Genomic DNA, 20,092 nt, shown 5'->3' with positions numbered 1-20,092 from the left:
TAAAGCTGCATTAGAATAAAAATCTTTAATTGGAATCTGCAATAATTTATAAAATTAGAAATGTACCAGTTTTCGTGTAAAATATATAGTGTAAGAGCTATTATGATGAATTTCTTTTCCTAGTATTTTATAACGCTTCAACTTAAATGATTTTGGACTTTTATCCTAAAATTAGGATTTGGTTTTAGGTTATTTCTAATGAATTAGACATTTTAATAATATCCCTTTTTCTGGTCTGTCAAAGGTCTCTTTTTTAAACCATTTAGTCAACCATCAAATAGAAACTTGAATCTCAGACAAATCTATGCCTTCTGTTCTTTTTTTTTTTTTTTAAATACCACGGAACAAGCCATTTCCTGGCCAGTTAAACAGAAATCTAAATTTAGACAACTCTCATAGTGAGGAAGCATTCATAAAACCATCAAAACGTAGCACGATTTAACAGCAAGACTAAAAATGGTCCCATTTGAAACCGTGAATTACTTCAGTAGCCAAACTGTAAATGTATATGTACAATGCACAATATCTTATAAAACATGAGAATAATTCACTAGATACGAGCTAACAATTAACACTTAAAATGCTGTACATACTAGCGTCAGGTGCTATGGCTAGCCGTTAGCATGTTAGCATCACCAGGGCTGTGCTAAGGGAAGTTATGAATTGCTCAAGTGTATATATGCCAGTTTATTACACAATCTACATACAATACAAACTTAATTTCATTTTCAGAATCAAAATGCTGCTAAATATTACTGGTTTAGGGTTATGGTTAGCCACTAGCTGTAGTCCCACAAGCTAACGTCCACATTTAAACCTTAGATGCAACAGTTGTACATTAGCAAAATATCAATGATTTATTTAACTAACTAGTATATCTGGTGCTGAATATTGACGGTTAGTAATATTTAATCGTTGAGTGAACTCATCATGCACATCCCTATTTTTCATGAATATTGATTACAGTTGAAGGTAGAATTGAATGATTCATGTTGGTCTTTTATTTTCACATTTTAGAAACAATAAAATACAGTCACACCCTGCAGGATAAAGCAGTGTGTAGAAAATTCAATTCATTCCAAAATCAATTTAAAAAATAAATTAATTAAAAAAAACAAAAAAAAAAAAAAAAACAAAACGTTAGCATCAACTGTACAATAGCAGCCGTGTGGTAGTTTAAATAGGATAAATAGAATTAAATTTAAAAATCAAAACTGTATTTTGCTGAGATAACAATGCAGTAAAATATTGTACTGACGACAAAAATAATGTACATGACGTGCTAAAATAGTGCAAGTGATTGTATATGAACTTAGCAGTATGGTTATATAAGGAGAATTACAGAACTGTATTGAAAGGAATGACAATAAAATGAATGAAATCCAAATAATAACGTTGGACATATGCAGGATTAAAAAAAGGATTTGAATCTCAGTAATTAAAGGTTTACTGACCTTCATTGCTGTGAGTGTGGACTTGTATTTTTAATATAATACATCTAAATTGTTAGTTTTGAGGTTTAGGATAAGAGTCTACTCTACTATTCATGTAAAAAGTAGGTGCAGTTCTGAGCGTGTGCTCACTTCCTTCCAGCAGGAACCATCCCCTCATGCATGCATTATGCACGTTATATAGACGTAGAGACAAAGACTGAAGAAAAAAAAACTGTAAGCCACTTGCTCTACAGTGAGGCAGAGAGGCAGAGAGATATTGATCAAGCCCGCCTAGTCCCAAGAGAGACAGAAGCTGTAGCGGAGAAACAACGGTAAGCTTTGTTTCAGTTCTTTAGAATGTGAGATGCTTTGTAGGGAGATATTTCCTGCACATAATAAGCATCCTGTTCATAATGAGGCACTTCTTTTGCAGCCGCTGGAATGGAGTTGGGTCTTCTGTTGGGGATGATTTTCACCTTAGTGGGAAGCTCACCAGTGGTGCCCGACCAATACAGCAGAGCAGTGGTGAGTAGAAAATACTAACAAGAAATACACTTTCACACAATGTTTAAATGTTTGTGTCGCTGCTCTGGAGCTGTGTAGATGCATATAGTGTGACTGAGCATAACTACCATTCATTTTCCACTTCTGCAGTAGAAATAATTGAACATTTTCTTATGTCTCAGTGTGTGATGAAGCACTAAAGGATGATCACTTTGATGATTAGGATTATTATGTGTGTGTGTGCAAGTGAAGCATTTTCTATCCCAATCATATCTTTTAGTCACACATTTTACTTGTTTAGGGAAAATCCCCACTACTTGTATGTGTTTTTATATTGTAATATGAATGCTGTTCTCTGGCTCATATGAGAGGAAACATATGGTGAAGAATGGGGTTATAGTGCACATAAAGCAGCATTCGGATGACTCATGACGATCATAAAAACATGAAAAAAACTTTTGTTTCGGCGTTGGGACAGCTTTTATGGTTTTCAGGGGATAACAAAAAAACTACAAGCCTAATGGTGATTTTTAATTTTTGCACTGAATAAGTGAACAGTGTGATCAACATATTAGAAAAGCTGACTTCAGTTAATTGCAGTCACATGTAGAGAGTGACGCAAAGGTTTTAAACCACAAAAATGCAACACAATTTGGAAATCGGCGAGCTTCCCATGTTCACATACTTCCTTACAAATTATATAAATATCGCTTGTTTTTGCACAACTTCACATTGCTGGGAATCATCGTTTCTTTGCTATGAGGAAAAAGCATTGTTTCACTTCTGCGACTGATTCATGGACTCTAGATGCAGATAAATCTGAATGCAGGGAAAAGCCTTATGAGGTGGCATAATATTTCAGATTAAAGATAAGAACACGCAACATGAACTCAGAAACTCAATGTGCCAAGTTGAAATAAAAAACATGGAAAAGAAAAAATAGGAACTCATATAATTTGCTGAAAAAGAAATAGCAAAAAATGTCAGTTTTTGTTGGAAATAAAATCTAAAGACTAAAAAGTGAATTCAGTCACCTCAAGTGAAGATTTTTTACAGTGTAAAACCCAAAAACTGTTGATGGAGTGAGCCACAACGACATTTCCTTTCCTGGCAGAGCGTAGTTCAGGGTAGAGACCAGGTTTCAGTTCAAAGACACACCTGCTGTTCTCTCTTTCAGTTATTATGATTCATTTGTCTTGTTTGGTTTTTACCTCATCAAGCAACTTATTGAACACTGAAATGAAATATTGATTAGAAAAAAGTGTCTGACCCACTGCTGTGTGAACACTGATGATGTGCAGTATAAGTGGAACAGTTTATGTATCACATGGCATGAAAGCGAACTCAAGCTCGAGATGAATTTCAGTGATATCGTTGCTTCACTGTGGTTTTCCGTTTGTTGATGGCGCATTAAGATGATAAACATGAGTTTTCTGGCACCTGTGGTAATCATGTTTTGTGTAATCGTCAAATATCTTGTGCTTTTTTCCTGTTCTGTATGCAGGACTGGCTGAGTAGGTATGGCTACCTTCCTCCTCCTGACCCACGCACAAGCAAACTGCAGACCAAAGAGGGGATCGAGGAGGCTATTCGTGTCATGCAGAGATTCGGAGGGATCCAGGAAACTGGGGTGATCGGTAAAAACAGCTGAACTTACATCTGTCAAGACATGTTAAATTTCACACGTCCAGGATCACGTGAGGTCTCAGACTTCCTGTTATCTGCTTGTTAGTTTCCACATTTGTGCTCAACTTCTCTTGCAGACAGTGAAACCGTGAAACTCATGTCCACACCACGCTGCTCCCTCCCTGACATTGTTGGAAGAATGGACCTGAGGAGGAGGAGGAGGAGGAAGAGATACGCTCTGTCAGGCCTTAGGTGGCATAAGACAGACCTCACATGGAGGTGTGTTTCCTGTCATGTTACTCTGTGGCTGTATAACTTCTCCATATGAATCATATTCATCAACTATTGCCTTAAAAATTTCCTCTAATTTATCATGACATCCCAAACAGATCTTATTATAGCAAAGGTCTGGTTAGTTTTTAAGCCGTCTGTTAGGATTAAAGGTGCCTTAAAGGAGGATTTGGAGAAAGTGCATCTTTTTATCAAGAATCATGGGTAGCTTGTAGCTGTTCTGTGTGCCTACATCCAAACTGGACATCTGCATCCATCCATCCATTATCTAAACACGGCTTAATCCTCATTAGAGTTGCAGGGGGCTGGAGTTTATCCCAGCTGATTCAGGGTGAAGACAGGGGACACCTGGACAGGTCACCAGTCTTAAAAAAAACAATCACACTCACATTCACACCTACGGACAATTTAGAATCACCAATGAGCATGTTTTTAGACTGTGGAAGGAAGTTCAAGTAAACCTACGCAGAAAGATCTCAGGCCCAGGCAGGATATCTGCATGTTGATTCAAAAATATCTTTCAACAATTATTAAACAAAAGCACACACAAACTGTTAAATGTGTTATTTCCACCACTGTGGTTGTGAGGATGTTGAAGTTGTATGTTCACTATGCAAATGATATCTCTCATTAATAATGAATTGCAATATATCAGGATTGATCTGGAAAATTTGAAATTGAAAAGATGGATTTATAATACAAGGTAATTCAGGAAAAAAATTAAAAGACATCATTCAAAGACAGACTTGAAAAAGATTCAAAAGAGAAAAATGAAATAAGGGAGTGTAAACTTTGTGTTGTAAAAATAATAAATAAATGCAATCATAATCTGTGAAAATTTAGATTAATATATCAAATACTTTCATATGTACTTTTCATATATATACACACACACACACACACACACATACACACACACACACACACACACACACACACACACATATATAAATATATATATATATATATATATATAAACTCCTATAAAGTCTGACTTTCAGCATGTTTTTTTTAAATTTAAGACCATGTTTGAACGACAATATCTCAGAAACTGTTAAAGATAAAAGCCTGAATTATTCACAGTTATGTCTCTTCATGGCATTGACTTAGGATCTACAATATTAGACAAGTAGATCAGATGATCAGATCATCTGATTATGGGTGACGTAAAATACGGGAAGTCATGAAAAGTCCTATCTGTGACCACACATTACCATAAAAAGTAAACAATACAAATAGAATGCTTTTAAATATGTAATACTTGGTTGCCAAAACAAATTCTTGCTAAACTTCCATAGGTGATAGAGTATTTATGACAAATACCACTAAAGCAAAAATATCAATAGACAGCCAGATGAGTTTCAAAATGGTTCTCCAAAAAATATCAATCAAAAATATTTTATTTAAAATTGGCCTATTTTTAATCTTCTGATGTTATACATTATGCTTGATTTTCAATTCCACAAGTATCTTTATAAATATTCATGTTATGCCATACAAAATTCAACCAAATCAGAAACGATGGAGCAGAAATTGTTTTAAAAATATGATGATTTGAGAAGAAATGACCTCTGTGTGTTTGTTATCTTTTTAAAAAATTATTTCTTAAAGTAATTATTATATACAGAATACCAGGACGGTGTTTTTGGGTTTCATTTAAAACAAACTGTTTGTGTATCAGTGTATCCGTGGCTCAGAGTAATTAGATATCAGGTTTTGGGAATATAGACAGTACTTAGTAGAAGTGTTTCACAGTTGGTTTTGGTCTTTTGATGGGAAAAATATAGAATACAGACAGATTTATCATTAAACATTTAAGCATTAAGGAGGGAAAAAAAATGCAAAATATCCCTTACAGATGTAGAAGTTTTAATCAGCTGAATGGCTGATGATGTTTTGATCATGCAATTAAAATGCCACGTAGAATTTGGTGATTAATAAAACAGATGGTAAAACAACAGCCTCGCAGTGAACAGATTCAGAGGAAAATTAAAAATAACGTCTTATTCAAAGTGTATCCTTGTCTTCAGTATCCACAGCTACCCATCTCCCTCCATATCACCCGGCCTCTCCAAAGATTTGGTGAATTCCATCATGCGTTACGGCTTCAAGGCCTGGAGCGACGTGGCCCCCTTGAAGTTCCATCAGCTGCCCGGCGACAGCAGCGGTGGGGCCACAGCTGGAGGAGACATCAGAGTGTCTTTTGCAAGTTTGCTCCATGACGACGGATACCCTTTTGACGGGCGGGGTGGCACCCTGGCCCACGCCTTCTTTCCCGGCAGGGATGAGGTGGCGGGTGACACACACTTTGACGATCATGAGATCTGGAGCTATGGAGGTATTTATTGATTGAAATCAGGATATGTAGAAGAGATGAGCTAGTCAAGAGATACAGCTAAAGTAATCAAAAACAGCATACAAAAGACCAAACACACAAAATGCCCAGTTCATGTTTTCCTATGTGGTCCACTAACACTTTGGCTTCACACTTCCTCAGGTGACAGCAGCAGCACAGACTTGTTCACAGTTGCAGTGCACGAGTTCGGCCACGCGCTCGGCCTGTCTCATTCCTCCTCTGATCCGTCCATCATGAGGCCGTACTACCAGGGTCCAGTGGGAGATGTTTCCACATTTAAGCTGCCGATGGACGACAGGCTGGCCATCCAGCAGCTTTACGGTCAGTCTGACTTACTGCACCATCATATGTCACATGTGTTACATCCAGCATACAACAAGTGTGCCGTGGTTTTGTGTGTTTGCATCTTCACCTCGGTAATGGGGAGGCAACATTCTCAGCGAGTCACAAGCTCTTTATAGTTTGGCAAATGCATTGATTGAGGAACCAGTCCAACTGTTGTTGTGATGAACGATTGGGTAACAGACGGATGTATACTGCCTTGTTGTGCCATCAGAGCGGCTAAGACACTCCCCGAGTTCCTTTTTGCTCTGCTATCCTACCTGAAATTCACACTTGATTTAGTAACAGTCCATGAAGACACGGTCTCTGGCAGTTTGCGGTTGGCTATGAATTCGTAATTTCTTTCCTAAATGAAGATGTGGCCCTGCGCTTGTAAGAAAAAAAAAGCATTTCAACAGCTTACACAACAAGGTAAATTTCCCCAAAACTCTAAAATGCTTGTTTTCCATCATCAGCCACAGAAATGTTATTTTACAGCTTGATAATTCATTCCCCAGTCAAAAGGGAAAAAAAAAACCCTCTGATGAAATATTTTATTAGTCTTAGTACTAATGTGTGTAAAAGTGCACTCCTCATGCACAGCTCACTATTTCCTCTCACATCCTAAAAAAGAAACAGGTTGCATCTTGTGTGTTTTGCATTAACTGGCTACTGAGAAGAATGTGGGCTGCATGCAAAGTTTTCTTGTGCCGTCATCTTTCAGTCAGCGTTGTCTGCTGTCACTGTTCCGGTTGTAGGTGTGAAGGATGCCGATCGACCAGGTGTTGTTGATCCTAACCTGCCCCGTCTGCCCAGCAGACCTCCACCAAAACCAACGCAGCCGTGAGTCAAACCAGAAAACATCCCACTGCTCCTCCATCCAGACTACAAGCACTCATTTGTTTATACTCTTAATGCACTCATGAGCAATTGGATGTAGATGAATAATGTCAGATCAATGAGGAGTTGAAGTTAAAAGCCTTGCGATGGAGCAGCTCTGCACGTTGTTGCACCCTCTAGTGAATGTTTTATCAAACTACATCCAAGAAAATGACAATTTGATGGGAGTTTTCACTGAGCCTTCTGTGTTCCAGCTCTGATCCATCGTTCCATGAGCGCTGTCAGGGAGGCTTTGACGCAATAGCAAACATCAGAGGAGAGGTCTTCTTTTTTAAAGGTAGAAAGAAAACATCTGGAATTCACGTACACTTTGTTCATGTAACAAAAAGAAAGTTCAGAACGTTATTGTGTACTCCCAGTGATCTCCTTTACCATCCATTTCTGTTGGTATCTTTTTTTTTGGAAAGGTTCACAGTTCTGGAGGACTCAGCGCGACGGGTCTTTAGTGTCCCTGAATCCGGCTCAGATCAAAAACTTCTGGAGAGGCCTTCCACCAGGAACAAACAAGATTGACGCCGTTTATGAGAGGAAGAGCGACAGTAAAATCATCTTCTTTATTGGTAGGAAACAAAATCTTATGGTTAAGCTGCGGCGTTGACTCATGGGTCATTCCACCTCAGTTCACCGAGTTTAAAAAACAAAGTTCATGCTTGATCATCTCATATTTGTCAGATTTTTTCTGTGCATGTTAAGTAAAATGTGTGTGAAATCTGGGGTCACACGTAACATTAGTTGTCGAGTTAAAAAATCTTAAAGAATGTAGAGAGATATGGATTTTTGCAGCATTTTCTTTACGCCAAACTGTGGAGCAATGTTTAAAGCACCAAAACTTGAAAAATAATGCAGAGTCCTGAAATGTTGTAAGCTCATTGATATGCAGATCTGGTCTTCAATGGTTCAACCCTGCTTTGATAAAATACAAGCCAGTTATATGATGCTGTAAATTTGGTCACAAAGTTTTTTATTTTTCCAATTCCGGTATTCTACCAATCATATAACTTATTTTCCACCCTAAGAAGCTGATTTTTTCTTGACTGTAATAGACATCAAAAATAGCTTTAATCATGTACTAGTTTTCTTGAAGCACTGAGCTGGAAAACCGTGATTTTTCTTTTAGCCCAGCTAACGATATTATAGAAATCTTCTTCCAGTTGGGATCACTATTTGAGTGGTTTCACCTATCATACCTCTTAATACTGCCCTAATATTGGACATAAATGCAAAAAAACCCCACATAATTTTAGATATTTCTTTCTCATAAAGTTAGTTTCAACTGGGACGATACTCTGCATTTTAAGACTCCTCTTGGTGCCAATCAGGCAAAACAAATTCAGCCTCTTGGAGTGAAAATGAAATGTGTTATGGTTGGTGGAATGTCAGAATAGAAAAAAACATGGATATTTGACAAAACTTGCATCGCCAGAGACCATTTGTAGAGATCAATGAGCTTACTTATGGCACTTCAAACATTGATTGCTGCAAAGAATGATGCAAAAATCGTCATGACTCCCCCTCTTAAAGAATTTTAAACTCAAAATAATGCTACCTGTGACCCCAGATTTTACACATGATCAATTCAATGAACATTCACCACTAAAAAAAACGGTCAAGCGTGGGACGTGGTGACTGACGCTCAGTGGAGTAGGAGGTGTGAATGTGGTTCTCACAAGTTTGATGCTATTCTTTCAAGGGGAGATTTTGAGGCAGGATGTTTATCTATAGCTACTGGAGAAAGACTATATTTAAAGACCCTGTTACAGTAGGAGGCGGGGGGGCAGAGAACCCAGGCACAGAAGCAGACAAACTGGTTTTGGCAGAAAAAGGAATTTCTTTTAAGCAAAACCCGAAGGATACAAACTGGGGGGCAGAACTAGAAGCAGGAGGGAAGACTTGGCAGGGAGGAAGGGCTGAAATCTGACAAACCAAACCTAATTGAGAAAACAGGCAAGACTACAAAAATCAACAAAAACTCTGAACTAACAACAGAGGGGAAATCTAAGAAAACCACAGATGAATAAACTAATCCAACAAACCTGGGTGCTTACAATGGGGAAAAAAACTAGACTAAAAGGGGGCAGGTAAGCAGGTTCAGGGAATCCGGGAGTTGGTGGAACACTAGACAGAGACACAGCAGGCTGGGGACAGAACAGGGACAGGCAGGAATACAAGGGCAGAGCAGTGTCCATAAAGCTGTTGCAGTCTACGGTCCAGCAGGGACTGACTGAATGAGGTGAGCTTATATAGTGAGCAGGTGAGATAGTGGGCAGGTGAGCTGAGTGACTGATTACTGCAATGAGTGTCAGCTGCAGTAATCAGCAGAGTGTAGGCAGCTGAGAGTAGCAAGGAATAGAGAGACAGGAAGAGTGAGAGAGAGAAAGAGAAGAGGACGAGACAGATAACAGGCAGATATGGTTAAGGGGGAAAAGGGAGAAGGATCAGGGCAGGACCACGGCTCATAACAGACCCCCACTAAGACAAATCGAGCGGGTTTATATGCTGGAAGAAACATCCTCCACAAATAAGCACTGAAAGTGCAGCATATGGTTTGATATGTAACAAGTTTAAACTCTCAACTTGCAGGGTGTGTCTTTCCTCTCCGCAGAATCAGTTTCATTTCACACATGCATCTGAATTACTCCATCAGAACTTACTGTTGTGTAGCATAGAGCAGCTTGACGGTGTTTAAGCAGAGTCATAGGTGAGCTGGTGTGCTCAAGCTGCACTAAGTGGGAAGGGGTGCATGAGGAGAGAGGAGGGGACTTCATAGAGCTGCACATTCTAGAGCAGGGGTCATCAACCTTTTTGAACCTGAGAGCAACTTCAAGGGTACTGAGTAGTACGAAGGGCATCTTGTTTGATACAAACTTCCTCAATAGCGAACTTGCACCATCATCTTTAAACAATAATAATAATGAAAATAATATGTAAAAAGACTGTCTGATCACATTTATGTTAATTATTCCTTACAATAATTATTAACAACGATTTCCACAACAATGACGGTAGGAAACACACACATATATGGAAATCTGTTCCAATATTTAAAAGTCAGAGGTATCCCATCTCTGAAACTTTGGTAAATATCTTTCTTGGCAGTTTTGTATGAATCAGCATATTTGCAGCATTTTGTTCAAAATCACACCAGTTACATTTCTGTGCAAATTATCACTTCTAACATTTTTAGGAAATCATTAACTGTCATCAAATCATGCTTCATTTGTGCAAACCACTACCTTTGTAACATTTTCTGAACAATTCATGAACTCTGTCCCATGTTTGCACAATTATCAGTTATGTAAGAAAAAAAATCAACTCTATCACATGTTGAAATGAATCCTGTCACATTAGTACTAATCACCAGCATTTTTCACCAGCATTGCAACATTTTTAACAGATCATAACAACAAATCATTACATGTTTTCAACAAATTATTTTTCACATTTTTGTGTAATGGCACGGTGTTTTGAATGACAACATATGTTACCTCTTTCTTTATCTGTAAGTGTGTTAGTGGGAAGCCTGGCATTGCAGAGCTTATCATGTCTTACCTTTACCTTGCAGCTCACAGTTCAGATGGTTCAGTTTCCCAGTGATGTCTATTAAAAATGCAAGGGCAAGAATCCACTCAGTGTCCTCAAGCAGCGAGGTGTCTTCCCCTTTGGATTGCATCAACTCTTTGATTTCGGCCAACAGTGACAAAAAACGCTGCAAAACTGTTCCCCTGCTGATCCATGGGGTTTCTGTGTGTAGTAACAGGTCACCATGTTCAGCTGGCAGCTCCTCCAGCAGCACCTTTAATGTCCTGGTTGTTTGGCTTTGGAGCCATTTATGATCTTCATGACACGAGTCATCACATGATCAAATCCGGCCACTTTTGTACATACATATGTCCTGCTGGTGAATGATGCAGTGGTAATGTAGGAATGTTGGGAAGTCTGGATCACCTCTGCATCGTACAATGAAGCCTGCATGCCGGCCCGTCATGGAGGAGCCCCGTACGTCGTCAATGAAACAAGCTTTTCTAACGGTACATTTTTCTCCATGAAGAAACTTTTCGCCGCTTAGTAGATGTCAAATCTGCCTTTAAGTCCCGGCTTTTCCTGTCCGTAGTGCGCATAGAGTCTATGTGCGCTACCAGGTGGCTAGTTAGCATGGAAGCTTTGTGGCGGCTAAAGTAGCGTCTCTCAACATTGTGCCGCTTTGCCGACGCAATAGTCGCCCCGCAAATAGGACACATACATTTATCTTTCACTGTTGTGAAAAAGAACTCTTCCTCCCAGTCATCTTGAAAATAGTGTTTTCTCTTTCACTTCTCTGTCATGTTGTGGGGGTAAAAACCCCATCTAGCTTCTCAAAGTGTCTGTGTCCGGAAGCTTCAGCAGAGTGACCTGGTGGTTTGACATGCGCAGTGAACTTTGACTCGGACAAAGTCAAAGTTCATTTACACCGAAGACATTTTTGTTTTTTAAAAAAAATTATAATAAATATTGTAATTTAAAATCTGTATTAATGTAAGTATTTTTGATTTTAAAAGAACAGCAACTATAATTTTTTATAAGGAATTTCATGGTGACTAGTGTTATTTTTAGAACATGTGTTGGGGGCAACTCACATGGTCTCTGCGGGCAACCAGGTGCCCGCCGGCACATATATAAAGATGTGTGTGTGTGTGTGTGTGTGTGTGTGTGTGTGTGTGTGTGTGTGTGTGTGTGTGTCTGTCTGTCTGTCTGTCTGTATGATGTAAAACTACTCAAATTAAAGCTGTGAATTGGTGCTTTACTGCATCTCATTTTCTTTGAAAAAAACAACAACAACTCGTTTACAAAACTAACACAGAAAACAGAATGAAATGGAAATAAATAGCCACAATACACCAGCATTCAGTAATCATGTTGAGGTAAGTGAACCATCAGCATTCTTCTCTGATTTTGCACCAACACCTCCCTCCACCTGTGCAGGATCTGAGTACTGGGTCTTCAAGGACACAGAGGCCATGGCTGGATACCCCCGGCTCCTCTCTGAGTGGGGCATGAGGAGGAAGAACGGCCAGCTGGTGGACAGGGTGGATGCAGCCTTCATCTGGGCCCATAACGGAAAGACCTACCTGTTCAGCGGAGGGGAGTACTGGAGGTTTGATGAGAGCCGTAAGGGTGACCAGGCGACCAGGCAGCCCGATTTGGACTACCCACGAAAGAACAAACTGTGGGAAGGAATCCCCCTCCACATGGATGACGTCATCAGCTGGGGTGAAGGTAACGTTGCGTTCTCATGCATAGACATGCAATAAATCTGTGTCACAAACTGCAGATAAATAAACTAGGCTGAAGAGGTTTCGAGTTGGGGGACATTTTTCAGTTCGCACACACAAGACGCTGACAGGAATGAGGAGCATTCATAGTAATGCTAGGTAACTGACAAAAGTCACGACGAGAAGATAAAAATTATGACTCACACATGATGGACAAACCCAGCTGATGGGCAGGAACACAGATGGAACTAGACATGCATCATTCCAGCAGCAGAATGCTTAACAAAAGCAATAAAGCACAGGAGGTGTGTTAATCATAAAGCAACCAAAGCAAATGTCAAACAGAAGCCAAATGGAGTCGCTGGAAGCGCAGCACCTGAGAGAGAGAGATCACATGGTGGGCCTTTTATAACCCAGGAAATAGTCCAGAGCTGAGGTGCCAAAAATAAAGAAACAAAATAATATTACGTAAAATAATGTAAAATAGCCATAGATGGATGGATAGATAGATAGATAGATAGATGGATGGATGGATGGATGGATGGATGGATGGATGGATGGATGGATGGATGGATGGATGGATGGATGGATGGATGGATGGATGGATGGATGGATGGATAGATAGATAGATAGATAGATAGATAGATAGATAGATAGATAGATAGATAGATAGATAGATAGATAGATAGATAGATAGATAGATAGATAGATAGATAGATTGGTTTAAAACAAACAAATGTAATTTGTAATTAGTAAAATTACAAAACCAATTTTTCTTGGTTAATTTTCACTGTTTGGTTTCAATTGTAGAAATATATTTACAGTATTAAACTTAAGTTTGACAGTTATGTTTATTAAATTTAAAAAATAGAGAATTAGACATTAATCATATTGCAATACAACTGTATTTCAACAGTCTTTTCATGTCACAATGATTTATCTTTCTTTAAAAAATAGTTTCAGGTTTTTATTGTAATTACTAGACAAGTACATTCACAGTCTGTAATTTATAGATTTATAGATATTTCAAAAATATCGAAAAAGTCAAATTAAGTAAAACTTGCTGATTTATTTTTTACAGAGCGCTATAAATTCAAATATAAAAACCAGCCTCAAAGTGACCAATCACATAATTACATAAAATAAATCTGAACTGACTATTGGATAAATGTCATCTTTAATACTCATTTTATTTGAACAAGGATAAGTTAAGATATTTGACAAGTGTGATGTTTATAATATTCACCTTCAGTTTAGCGTATGCACATGAAAAACATTTGCAAATAATTAGACCTTCTTCAGTTCCATCTGACTGCTGGGCAGCTTCAGGTATTTATTCTGCACCCAAAGTTACACTTCTCATGGCTCACTGACAACCAAAGATGCCTCATTACTCCCAGTAATTAAACTGCCTGAGGAGTAGTAACTCAGGACTAGAATTACTTGCCCTGCCCTGCAGTCACTTCAAAGGAAAACTCTTCAGTGAGCACTGACACAGTTTCAAGAAATTTTAAAAGGGATTCCAGATGCCTCATACCAAAGCATTTAGAACTACTGTGACACACAGACACACTGAATATTTCAAGGTGATGCTACAGGAACCTGAAACTGATTCTACCTGCCAGAGAATCGTGGCAAATTAACAGTTTTCCTCAGATATGTATTAAAGCACAAAGCTGCATGAAACATAAATACCACCACCTCTTTTCTGCAGCATCTCTGTTCTAGTCCTTAAAAACTGGATGCTTTATCCATTGTTTCCACTGGTGCTGTTGTTCTTTAGGAGATGCCTACTTCTTCAAAGACAACTCCTACTGGGTGTTCATGAAAGGAAGACTGACCCAAGATGCTGTCACTCCCAAATCCATTGGAGAAGACTGGCTCAGATGTCCAGCTCCTCCTTCAACCTCCACTGCAGCGAGTCCTCGATTCCCACAGGAATGCCGCTGCGACCTAAAAGGATCCTCTCCACCTCTGAGAAGCAGCTGGATCCTCCTGGTTTCTGCTGCATTAGTAACCAGTGTGTTTAGTAGAGTTTTGTGTGAAGACTGAGTGGCTGTTTTTGTACTACTGCCCTCATTCCACTGGAGGGTAACGGAGACTCTTTATGTCACTCACAGAACATTACAGCCCACACGCTGGTTTCACGTTACATATTAATGCCATAAAAAGCCTGCATTAGACGCCCACATGAGGCTTATGTAAATGTAAATACTTTATCTGATCAGAACTTACTGCTGACCTGTTAAAACAGCAGCCTGTGCATCCTCTCTCCCTCCTGCTATAGAATTTCACACGTTCCTTTTTCTAGAGTAAGTGTTGGATTACATGGAGCCTGTGAAGGTGAATGCATGGAAATTTAACACCATAATCCAGCACAAGGGCTACTCCCTCATAATGAGGTCGTATGTAACCAGCCTATGTTTGGATGGGAAGCAGACAACACAAACATACCTGACTGCGATAATCAATTGCTTTGCTAAAGCTAATTTTCTTAGAATAAAAATTTCCGCATGTGTTGATGTCTGTATGTACAGTACAGACAGAAATATGATTTTGGTGAATTAATCTTGCAGAAACTGCAATGTTAAATGGTGAGAGGAACCTTTGCTTTCTTGTTGTTACATTTTAAATTTGGAAAACTGGTTTTACATGCAACATTTTGTTCTTTTACACTGCAACTGGTTTAAATGTGATTTTTTTTTATTGTAAATGGGTTAATGAAGTGATTGTTTGTCACTATGATGCTAAGATAAATCATTTTATTGTTAAAGTAGCTTTGATCCAAGTGTTGTCCACGTATAAAAATATTAAACTCTTGCTATATGTGTGCAAGAAATAAACAAATGGGACCATTTATTAGATTATAAAATATCATATTAGTTTCCTTATAGCTCAACTTCTTATCAAAACTTCATCTCTTTATCTTGGCACCATCAAGCTTTGTTCTTTGTATTTTTTTACGCATGTCGCATATACGTGACTTGCATGATAAATGCTGAAAGGACTAAATGCTGATCATTCTCCAGTGACAGCCCCTTATGTGTCCGTCACTGGAGATCCCAGAGCGATAGCTTTATGAACAGCATCTATCCCTCTGAAGGGTGACACATCAGAGAGATACTGAATCTGGGTGATACAAAGGGTTGCAAATAACAGAAGAAAGAGTAACATAAGAATGTCAGATTGTTGATGAGACTGATAAACTCAATTCACCTTTTAGCTCGGCCTTCCCTCAGATGACTCAAGATGAAGCAGCTCGGATTTTACGGTTAGAAACTCTGCCTCTCAAAGGAAAGTGATGCTCATGAGTAAAGTCTCCTGAACGTCTGGAGGTATTAACCAACAATAGTCACACTTACTTTGATTTTGACATGAAAAAAATTGATCATGCTTACTTCAAAGGCCTTCATCTTTTCTTTTTTTAAATACACCTAGTTAACCATTACATATTCTGCTCAAAAGACAATTACAGTATGTTTGAGTTTGTACAGGTGTGTTTATTCTGTTACTTAAAAGGGAATGCTTGAATAAGCTGAACTAAAAGGACCGTGAGAAACAATTGCATCTTCATGGGCTCAGTTAATAAAACTAAGAATGAAAAAACACTCTGAAATCACACACACACCCATCTGATATGACTTAAAAGTCATAATTCTAACGAAGAGATTCAACTTAATGCTGTTACTTTAGTTTCCTGCTTGCATATTATTGTAAAAAATAATCATCTTTATGGATAAAACGGAGGCTGAAGAGAAGCGATTGACAAAACAATTTTATTCAGCATTTGATAAGATCAAGAGGTCACAGTGGCTATGTGTACAAGTACTGCAATACCGCATGAAGGTATAAATGCAGTGTACATCATTTCGATAAATAATGGTGTTCAATAGATTAAAAAGATCCTTCATTACACCAAGTAAAACACAACTTCATTTCATGTGTGACAATAATGCATTTCTACTGCAACATCTGCACTGATTAAGATAAAACAAAAGCGAGTGAGGTTACAAAAATTAAAAAGGCAATAAAAACTGAGGTACAAAAAGAAAACAAAAAAAAATTCAGCATGTTTTTTTGTAACTTGACAGACACAAAGCAAACATCAATGCAGATTAAAATGCAACAAATACTGTCATGTTCTTATTGTTGCCAGAACTACCATTACTACCCAGTAAACATAGCGCAGGTGCATGCATGTCTCAGCAGCTCAAAACAGACACAAGTTGCAGGTAATCACAACCCTGAGAAGATATCAGGGACATTACAGCAGAGGCAGCCATCACCATACTTCATACCCGTCAACCTTTCAATGATAATATTGTTCACATATAAAGCTACACTGGAAAGCAGAGTTCTTGTGATACTATGGCTCCGTTTGGTTTCGAGGTGAAAAGACTTATTGTGTGCTGCAACACACATTCTGACCTATAGGCACTAATAAAGAGTCAGTGCATATTTTAAGTATTAACATTTTGGACAAGTCAGGGAACCATAAGGGAGGGTACAGGGTTTGGTTCTAGCTTCTCCCCAGGACAACGCTGAGGGCCATCAGACCGAGAGAGTAGCAGGTTTTGGAGGTGCCGCTGGTGGTGGATACCTGCGTTGACACCGGTAGCGCTGGCTGGACGTTTCTGAAAACGTTGACCATGTGTTCTGACATGCTGTTGCCGATGCGCAAAGTTGCAAAGCGATCAATCTGGAAGAGGAAATGTTGAGCCAGTTAGCTGCATGGAAGACTTAGAAGAGCACTGGCCATTGTAAAAAGACAAGAAGACTCACCAGATCTGTGCTGATTTTGATAGTGTCCTTGAACACAGTCCAAACCACAGCCTCATTACAACTGGGGGTGGTCAGGGAGCCATGGTAGCGCCAGTACCTGGTGCGATCCACCCCAAACAGGAGGTCGTTCAGGGAAATCCCAGGTGTAATACTAACGGTCTGGTCTGAGGACAGAAACAGTATTTGAAGGGACTGTAGCTGGCACACTTCAAAAGCACTGGAGAAAAATTTTTACAAGATAAAAATAATGAAAGAAAAAAAGAGGAAAACGCCTTACTTTGGGTTGTGATGTTCTCCAGGTAGGCAACCAAATTGCGCCAGCTTGCAGGTTGGCCGGTTGAACCATCTGACAGTGCCTGAAAAAATGTACGTTTTAATTCAGCTGTGAAAGTAAAGCGAACCACCGAGAAACAGGTGGGTGTCCAACACTTGAGCAGGATTTTAACATTAATAAGTTAGAAAAGCTTAAAGAGATGTGCAAGTTTTGAGACGGATGGGCAATTTGAATGCCACTTTTCTCACCTCAATGAAGAAACCGAGAGCAGCAAGTCCTGAGGGGTCTGCAACTGCTAGAGTTGTGTTGCCATTCAAGCTTTCCTTGCTGTTTACGATGTGCAGCTGAGGAAATCAAGTAAAGCAAAGAATTATTTAACGTGAATATGCTGAAGAGATCTTAGCTCAGAGCTCACACGAAACAAAAAGTCAGCATGGATCTATACCTCCATGGCATACTGAGTTCCATCCACAGTGTGCTCGGAGCCGGGGACAGTGGAGCCATTACCCCAGTGCAAGTGGAACTGCAGGCTGTCATAGGCCTCAGACAGGTTTCCTCCTGAAACTTTGGCACCACTGTTGAGACTCACTTTGACTAGAAGACAAAAAAAAGAGCCCAGAATGAACCATTTAATTATAAATAATGAGAAATAAGCCACATCAGCCATTTGCTGCACTTGTAGGATAAAATATGAAACCAAAATTCCACTCTCTCAATTTTTTTATCTTTTATTTTTAAAGAGGCTTCACCTCTACATCTAAAATAGGAGGAAGGTTGGAAGGGCTGCACTGCTAGGTCTCATTTAAGAGGAAAAAGGAAGGATTAAAAAAAATAATGATGCAGTTTAATTAAGTTTAATTCATGCCTCACCTGTTTTGCCGGTGTTCTCCATCTTGTTCATGATAGCGGTGTTGTCATAGTTTACAAAGGTGAAACTGCCCAAACTGGCGTCTCCTGCAGCGTTTGCTGTGACGATGTTAATGGGCGACTGTCTGGTGCCGTTGCAGAACGGAGCAGCAATTCTTGGCCATGTGGTATCATCTGCAAAACAGAGACAACGAGATTTTGAGTCGCTGGAGAGAAGAAACGATCAAGATGACGATGATTGGGGAAAAAAAAAAAACGAGATTACTTACTGCAGGTTGGCAGATGATAACACCAGGCTAGAGGAGAGAAAAAAAAAGGAGAGAATTCCACTTATTGTGACAAGTAGTGGCTCTACGTAGAAAATAAGATGACATTTTAAATTTAAGAGGTCTCGGAAAAAAGAAAAGTTAAAAAAAAAAGAACAACATACCGATGGAGTCGTCGGCACAGTCGGTGCCAGGCGCAATTACGCACAGAGCAAGTGCAGCTACTACAAACCAGTTCATCTGTAACACACAACAATCTCGTTAATTAATATATATGCATGTAAAAAATATCATCACTTCATGTTTGGAACGAAACTGAAGTTCTAGCAGTGTTAATATCTGAATAAAAGGACAGAAACAGCAACTTATTTAAGAAAAAAAAAACTTTAGTGATTTCCGATTTGGCAGAGTGCAAATATTTATATGTTTTTTCGTTTAAAATGCAACAACCAGCTGGTAAAATGACAAAAGTTCCTCAATTCTGCGAGAAGAAAGTGGGGTGAAAAGTCCGTTTCTGACATTAAAGCAGCAGCTGAATCCATTTGAGTTGAGCAGAAGTGTCTTACCTTTGACACACCTGTGGCCCCTCTCTCGTCTTCTGACAGCTGTGCAGTCCAGCCTCATCCTTCCTTTTTATGTTCTCTCAACCCGTCCAGCAGCTGGTATGAAACCGCCTCCTTCTGACATCTGAGTACACCTTTACCTTCCTGAAAAGTTTTTTTCTTTTTTGGTGGCTAATTATCAGAGGAGGTGGTTTTGATTGTTTGCTCAAAGGAACGTTTTTGCTATTAGTTATGGATTCATAACTAATATAATAATTTGACATCCATGAATACATTAAGTAATGCTGTTTAAATTGTATATACACTTCACGTAGTGTATTATTTCTGTTTCCAAAAAAAAAAGAAGAAAAAGGTGGAAGAAAGTTTCCAGGAAACCCACAAAACAAATCTCTACACTGATCATTTTTTAACTAGAAGAAATTCCCCTACTTATAGTTCCTTGTCACTGTCATCCACAGGAGACTGTCTTCGGCTCTCTTGAACAACATAATACTTTATGAATTTTCCAAATGTGTGTTTACACTTGCATAAAAACCATCCTGCTTTTTGAGCAACTTGGGAGCAAATTGACTCAACATAATCCCAGAGTCACATTAGAATTCAAGTCTGGTAACAAGTCATTCAACTTAAATGACGTTATAGGTTGTTGATGCTTCTGTT

General features: G+C 38.9%; 2 protein-coding genes across 2 annotated transcripts; one reads left to right on the top strand and one right to left on the bottom strand.

Moving 5' to 3' along the window:
* The first annotated feature begins 1,640 nt into the window (after window positions 1-1,640).
* Window positions 1,641-15,544, top strand: mmp25b (matrix metallopeptidase 25b). Its single transcript, XM_023289835.3, has 11 exons — window positions 1,641-1,765; window positions 1,867-1,958; window positions 3,442-3,574; window positions 3,701-3,842; window positions 5,885-6,192; window positions 6,352-6,531; window positions 7,290-7,374; window positions 7,626-7,708; window positions 7,839-7,991; window positions 12,391-12,684; window positions 14,464-15,544. Exons 2-11 carry the CDS (start codon window positions 1,875-1,877, stop codon window positions 14,730-14,732), a joined length of 1,731 nt encoding a protein of 576 aa, XP_023145603.2. The 5' UTR covers window positions 1,641-1,765; window positions 1,867-1,874; the 3' UTR covers window positions 14,733-15,544.
* Window positions 15,545-16,440: 896 nt separating this feature from the next.
* ca15b (carbonic anhydrase XVb) lies at window positions 16,441-19,491 on the bottom strand. Its single transcript, XM_023293814.3, has 9 exons — window positions 19,436-19,491; window positions 19,034-19,109; window positions 18,873-18,899; window positions 18,607-18,777; window positions 18,182-18,330; window positions 17,985-18,080; window positions 17,740-17,818; window positions 17,463-17,626; window positions 16,441-17,379 (listed from the first exon to the last, which is right to left on the bottom strand). The coding sequence occupies exons 2-9, from the start codon at window positions 19,107-19,109 to the stop codon at window positions 17,200-17,202; spliced, it is 942 nt and encodes a 313-aa protein (XP_023149582.2). The 5' UTR covers window positions 19,436-19,491; the 3' UTR covers window positions 16,441-17,199.
* Window positions 19,492-20,092: the final 601 nt, after the last annotated feature.

This window comes from Amphiprion ocellaris, chromosome 18 (genome assembly GCF_022539595.1).
Source record: "Amphiprion ocellaris isolate individual 3 ecotype Okinawa chromosome 18, ASM2253959v1, whole genome shotgun sequence".
NCBI lineage: Eukaryota > Metazoa > Chordata > Actinopteri > Pomacentridae > Amphiprion > Amphiprion ocellaris.
This window is presented reverse-complemented; position numbering and strand designations above follow the sequence as displayed.